The sequence below is a fragment of the Loa loa genome, assembly GCF_000183805.2.
Source record: "Loa loa unplaced genomic scaffold supercont3.322, whole genome shotgun sequence".
In the NCBI taxonomy this organism is placed as follows: domain Eukaryota; kingdom Metazoa; phylum Nematoda; class Chromadorea; order Rhabditida; family Onchocercidae; genus Loa; species Loa loa.
The window spans coordinates 10,515-17,746 of NW_018108502.1; the positions used below are offsets into that span (position 1 = coordinate 10,515).

The window sequence follows — 7,232 nt, forward strand, 5'->3', positions numbered from 1 at the left end:
AAAGAATTTTTCAATCAACAATTCTTTAAATTTTTAAATTAGACTTTTTTTTTTTAACCTCATTTTTAGGAATAAGTATTTTTGCTCATTTGCTAGAACATTTTCTTCGATGATCATTATCATTATCTGCCAGAATGAATACATTCGAAATTTTGAGGAAAGCTAATGATGCTAATCATCAAAAAGTTTTGCTAATTTTAAATATTTAACTTCGATGTATTATTATACGTATCATTTTCTTACTTGATTATTTGAAACTTTTGAAATTTCTCCATTTGCGCTTCAATATTTATCATTTTTCTAGCGCCATTAACGAATGTCTAAATCGAAATTGCCAGAATTTTACTCCTTCTATCTAGAAAATATTAATTTTTGCAATTGATTATTTCAAAAAAAAAAAATAATTGTCTATCATTAATTTATTTCAAAAATTTAATGATTTAACTAAATTTAACTTGTTAGCTTAGCATAAAAGGATTTCTCTAGCTTATGATCATAAAATATTTTTGGAATTAAAGATTGATTTATCTTATAGTTTTTAAAATTATTGAAAGTTTTGAAAGGTATCCATAATAAAAATTTGTCTACTTACTATATCAATCCTCATTCAGGCTTATCTTAAATTACATAATCCATCCAGATTTATATTCGTCCAATTTTTTAGCCTGAAAAATAACAACCAAATTATCTTTCAGCAGTTCTCTAAATAATTTCCGCATTCCAATTCATCTTTCGTGATTAAATATCGTCAATAAACTTTTTAAAAATTAAAATTTTCAGCATGAGAATAACTTTCTATCTGGTAATATTTACACCTACAATGGCTTTCCAATGTTTTCAATGCAATAATGGAGTTGACGAGGATGATGTCAAGCCATGTGTCAATCAGGTTATACATTTCATATCAATTTCAGCAAAAAATTAAAGCATAAAAAGTTCAAAATGATATTTCATAGATATCAAAACATAAGTGTTAAAACCGGAATGAATACAATAAACAAATTTAATTTTTTATCTTAAAGGAATTATAGATGATTTCAGGTCAAATCTTATCTATCTGAATCAATTTCTGATTCTGATGTTTTTCATATCAAGAATTTTTTTTTTTTTTTGATGAATTTGATTACTGACCTGATAATTTTACTAGAAAACGGAATGTCCGAAAGATACGAAAAGTTGTTCGACCATTTTGTATGCATCTGAGCAAGGTGATGAAATTCATATACGAAAATTTTGCACAACTTCCGATACTTCTATACCACAATACTTTCATTTATTACCCAACAGTGCCATGTGTCAAAACATTTTTACGGTATTTGTTTATAAATTTTTCCAAATTTTAAAAACTATTTTTTTTTTTTGCAAAGTAATGAAAATTCTAAGATTGAATTCAATTAAAAATAACGGTGAAATTAAAATGTATTCGATAAAGTTAGGACAAATATATGTAAGTAATTACAGAATGATTTTGATAAAAATAAATTTTTGCATTAATTTAAAAAAAAAATGAAAAGAATTTAGAATCAAGAACAAATACAATTTACATCATTGCTTGAAAGACGACGTCGTGAAGCATTACCACCAGCACCACCTCGACAATACGTATGTTTATAGGTTCATCCCATATCTATGTTCATACTTTTGATTTTATGGTATTTATTTATCGAAAATTTGATTTTGTTAAAAGCGGAAAATTTCAAAATTACAAATGGAACTGTTTCATTTCATAAAATCAGGTCATCTTATTGACGTACATTCATTACAACCAAAAATTCCATGAAATTTTTGTTTCTTTGTTTTCAACCTTATCTTTCGAGTTGAAAGATGGAATCCTAAAATTGGAATAACCAAAAATCTTGCAAAATTAATCGAATTGAACTGTGAATGACCTACAATGACCTTTTTAAGCGATATTTCTTATCAAATTTACACTAACTTAAAACTAAATTATATATGTAAGCCAGAAGTTGGAATTGTTTTAATTATTAATTAGTTGAAATTTGCAGAAGAATAACTTGCTATGCATATGTACTACGCCTTTGTGTAATAGCGGCATGCACAAGGAGGTCATAGATAGGATTATGTCTAATCCATCAAAGCACAATGTTGATATATCATTACAAGAATTGAATGATTGATATGACCTGATGGATATCATCGCTACAAGGATTTATAGATAGCTGATATGACCTCAGCTATTCTCATCAACGTTTACATTTCAGAATGAAATGTATCCTTTAGCTTCCTGATAGATCCTAAAATTTTTCCAAAATATATTCAAGATAATCCAAAAGGATCTTACATGATGATTTGAAATGTTTTTATCGATCAGCTCAAATGAGAAATCTTAATTTAATAAATAGATGTGAATTGCTATGCTAAATATGCCATCTTTGTCCGACAGGTGAACTATGCACTTTATGTAAGAATCATATGAATTTAAAGATGAACTTTAAGGACATATTATGTATTTGGAAGTGCTAGACTACAGTAATTTATTTGTTCCAATTTTTTTTTAATTCAAAAATGACAAGTGCGTCAAATATTCACATATCAAGAATTCTTTATTTCTTCAAATGCTTTCCTGGATTCAAGGAATTGTTGGCACTGTGATCATAAAAATATGCAAAATTTTGTGTAAATTTTTATTAAAAAAGGAAATAAAATCAAACTTGATGTGAACAAACAGGTATTTATAAAAAAGAACAATGATTGATTTTAACATTTTTTTTTTATCCCGTAACTGCATAACAAAAGAAAAAAAGAAAAAAGTCAGAATAAAAAGAAAGGACGTAAAATTAGGAACAAATTAGCAAATTTTAAAGACCTAATTTTTTTCATCACTCTGAAATAGAAAGGAAAAAAAAACTAACAAAAACATGGAAATAATTCCTAGTAAACAGACCTGTTGCCAACTGATAACCAGGTAGAGCAATAAGAAGAGATTTGGAGATGTGATAAAGGACAGGAGTACCGGGATCGAGAGGACAATGATGAAAGAAGAATGGGGTCAATTTGAGTAACGAATTCATTATGAAAAGAAAGGATGGGAGAATCATATTATATAAGAAATGAGTTCATTGATGATAGAAAAATACATCCAGCAGGTTTAAACAAAATGATGATTCGATATGATCAACAAAGGAATTGATCAACAAATGGAGCTATTCAAGTTATAGAGGACTTCCAAACGAGACATGTATAAAAATCATTAGAAATTATAACTGTGATGGTGATAATGCACGCCAACATTAGAAACCATATTTTAAACTCTCATTGTGAATCATTTATAAATATAAAACAAATGAACTATTACACCGAATTTTAGGTATCAATTTTTTAAAAAATAATATCTGAGAAGGCAGATATTACTGCCTGTGAAATTCGTTTAACTGCTCGCCATAACAGTGCACTGTTCTCTCGCTCAAATCGTAAAGCTTTCTCCCGAATGGTAACTCGATGGGAAAATTCGGGTTGATGACACAAATCCAAAGAAAAAAAATGAATTGACAACCATTGGAACTTCAATATTCAACTTTGGCTACACCCAACACTGAAGCCAAATTCGATCGCTTACATCTTCTACTACTCTGCCTGTTATTTCCCACAACGAGCATTACTAATATAAAAAATGTATTTAACAAGATAAAATATCATGATATAAATATTTGTTGGAATTCAATATATACAAATATCATTACAGGAAAGATCTAATATATATGAACAGGAAACTCTCAATACCTGACTACTAGATAGTCAGTACCACTGCTGATGTCGTGCACAGAACATGGCAGCAGATGGGGATAAATGAAATTCGAAAAAAATCCTTAACCACCACTTTGATTACATTTGTTCCACTTATTCCACTCTAAGCCAATCACACTAAGCTTAAGGTTTTACTCCAGGTATTATCTTATTCATTAAAGATCGGTTAGTACAACCTTGATCAGCTTTGTAAAGTACTGTTTGTTCCAGATTTTTTTTTTTAAGGGAACAGAATCAATAGTTAAAGAAATTCTAATCTGTTCCGAATTCCATTATCATACCAAGCAGCCGAAGAGTAAATATATGAATAGTATGATAAAAGTAATGAGTTGATTTGGATGGAGTTTGCAAAAATTTGGAATACTTGAAAAGACATGAAAATCGAGATGATAAAAATTGGTGGTTTAAAATGAGATTCTTTTCCAGAAGCACACATTCTTTTTCCTATTCAGGAAAAATAAGCAGCCAGACTGTGCAACCCAAAAAATGTTAGACAGCGAATGTATCCTACATATAGATAGCACTGACAGTCTCAGTAACATCCAAGTGAACACAACGCTTTCAATCGGAACCGATTCGTAGGATATGTTTATGAATTTTTTTAGCCTCATGACAATCAGCCTTTCTGCCTTGTTCTATTACCACGTGATCTTCCAAAACACATGCAGCTAAATCACATTCAATTGCTGAAAATGGAAATCGATAATTTATTAACTGAAATCAGAAACCCTGAATTATCTGTCAACAAAAATCAATAAGGAACGCCAAAAGTAAATCGTCAAATGTATCCTTTTAAATCTACAGTTGAATTTTCTGAAAATAATATTTAACAAAAAACTTACGATCCATTTCATCTTCCATGTTGTTATTGCAAATAGCGTAGTGCATCTAGAAACAAAAAAAATTTCGGGTGAATGGATTGCAATTTTTTAAAAAAAAAAAAAAGAAAAAAAAAACATTGCTTCTGCAAAGAATTATTCGCATTGACAGAATAATGAAATAATGGAATAGAAAAATGAATGCTATCGGTTCTCTAACTAGAAAAAAGAATTAAAAAGTTTGATGACTTTACCGTTTCAGAATTTGAACGATGCCGTGCTTCATCATCCGTTGAATTATCTTCCAGTGGTGAACCGCCTTTTTTTTTCATTTTATTTCTTTGTTTTCGTTGGTTCTTTTTCTTTTGACTTAGAATAGATGAATTGGGTCGGAATGACCGCTCTTGGACTAAACGTTCACTGAATGATACATGCTTTTTTCGTGGAGTAGATCCTGTAACTGGAAATTCACATCTCTAAAAATTCGCCAAAATCTGGTGAGAAAAAGCACCAAACTTTATCAAAGATAAGAGCAAGACAAAAAATACACTAAATAAACCTGCGCTGTTCTCATAATTCATGTCTGCAATGACCATTTTCATTTCTTCATTCTCTCTACTTTGACATTCCGAACACGACCTAAAATGTTGTCTTAATTGAAACTGTAATACTTCGCTTCTTATAAATTTATGTTTTTTTTATTAGAACATCGTCTCCTATTATAGATTTTATAATGGTTCTTATATGTTACATAGTTGATTTTACCGTCATCCTCCATAATCGTTTTTTACACATTATGAAGATCCTACAGATAAAAATTTTCTCATACATTAATTCTTTCATTTCATGTTACACTAAGATGCAGGAATCATTAACGATTAACGCTATTTGATATGGTTTCATTGTTGACAGCTAAAAGACTGACAAAAAAGTGACTTTCAAAAACCTAACTGGATAATATTGCTCAATTAGAATGTTCGTGGTGTTTGGATGAAAAGAATTTGAAATGGGAGTCTCTTCTAAGCAATAACAATACGAGGATTGATTGAGAAACAGTATAATTATTCTGATAGATAGAAATATTTGAGACATATATAGGGTAATATGAAGTAGACCATACATCTCTCTGCTTACTCACATGATCTCATAAACCATTGCAATCAATCACTTTTAAATATGGCATGTTCGGATAAATTATAATTCGTACAGTGCCACGATGAAACCTATGAATAATAAACTGATACTCTGTCATGGATAGATTTCAGCTAAAGAATTAAAAAAGATGAAGCAGAAAGCGAAATTTAAAAATATGAGCAAATATGCATAAGTCGAAATTTAAAAAGTTGGAGATCAGCAATTGTGAAAGACGAAAACAAGAGCAACAAGACGATAGTATAAAATTCAGTTGAAAGTAATTCTTACTCCAAAAAATGACATATTTATTCATTTATACAAAAAGATATAAACCAGTTTAAAACAAGAAAAGAAATGAAACCTTAAAAAACGTCCTGTTGTGATGTTTAGTGGAATGGATTTTTTCAAGATACCTTTGAGACCAACTGTTGCGCTTAAACACTCACTTGTTGAGCGGCCACGTGGTATCACTTGTTGTTCGACGACTATACCCAAAATCAAAAAGTAATATGTACTCGTTTTTTACTTATTTCACGTTAGAACGTAACATTAAAAGCTTAAAATAATAATGATCAAGATAGGAACTGTTTCATGGCATAGTTCAAAAGTTCGCGGCAAAATTATGAATAGAGACCTTGAAAACATTCACCTCCAATCACAGGCACATAACTTACCGTAATGGAAAGGAACATTGTTGACGGAAATTGGTGAGCATCCAGGTGATGAGGCAGGTGAGCTGTTCGATGAGCTAAGTGATGACATGCCCGAATCGATGCTACCTACTGGACTGTTAAATCTGAAAAAACCTTAGATCTAGTTTAAGAAAGGAAACTAATCGCAGTGAAGAAACTGCTAGATAAATCAAAAATCAAGACTAGATCAGTAAAAGCATTTCTTATTGTTTGAAGAAGATTTCTCCCTTTTTCGATGTCAATGAAAGCATATTGCATGGAAAAAACCTTCATAAAATTTTATGATCGCGTTCAAAATTACATCAATCAGAAAACCATGTAAAAAAAATGCACTTTTCCAACAATCATTTTAAAAAAAATTTTGTAATCATTGAAACTCCCTAGAAATCAAGAAATGAACAACAGATCATTTTCTTTTGGATGTATTATGAATAATTTATTCATTTCATAGCGGAATAAGCTACTTCTAAAGTAATCGTAAAAGATTTCTTTAAACTTCAACCAACGCCAGAATAGAAATTATTGTTAATTGTAAGTTTCTGGAGCAGTCCAGTGAAAGCAAACATAATTTTAAAACAATATATTAGGCTCATTGTTAATTCTGATTATATCCTCAAGTGATCAAAGCATCGAATTTTGCTTTAAAAATCAGCTGAACATACCCTGCCATGAAATTAATTACTGTTTCAGGAACAGGATGTTGCTGCTGATTGCCAGAACTAACAATGACTTGCAATGGTGATATAGTCGAATTAGCAACTGAATCGACTTCTTCAAATACAGCATCGTTATTCGGTATTTTCGTGACTGTCGCTATGGTGAA

The 7,232-nt window shown here is 30.1% G+C and overlaps 2 protein-coding genes across 2 annotated transcripts in view; one reads left to right on the plus strand and one right to left on the minus strand.

The window, feature by feature from the left end:
• Positions 1–781: 781 nt before the first annotated feature.
• Positions 782–2,138, plus strand: LOAG_11134 (hypothetical protein; the record flags this gene model as incomplete). The annotated part of the gene is made up of 4 exons (XM_003146656.1): positions 782–889; positions 1,148–1,312; positions 1,522–1,602; positions 2,007–2,138. 4 exons carry the CDS (start codon positions 782–784, stop codon positions 2,136–2,138), a joined length of 486 nt encoding a protein of 161 aa, XP_003146704.1.
• Positions 2,139–4,105: 1,967 nt separating this feature from the next.
• The window catches only part of LOAG_18458 (hypothetical protein), a 6,134-nt gene continuing 3,007 nt past the window's right edge, over positions 4,106–7,232 (minus strand). The window contains exons 3-8 of the mRNA XM_020451118.1: positions 6,392–6,513; positions 6,079–6,202; positions 5,143–5,222; positions 4,838–5,037; positions 4,608–4,653; positions 4,106–4,451 (exon numbers count right to left, since the gene is read on the minus strand). Of these exons, the coding sequence (XP_020305124.1) occupies positions 4,327–4,451; positions 4,608–4,653; positions 4,838–5,037; positions 5,143–5,222; positions 6,079–6,202; positions 6,392–6,513 (697 nt within the window). The 3' untranslated portion in view covers positions 4,106–4,326. The remainder of the gene's footprint in view (positions 4,452–4,607; positions 4,654–4,837; positions 5,038–5,142; positions 5,223–6,078; positions 6,203–6,391; positions 6,514–7,232) is intronic.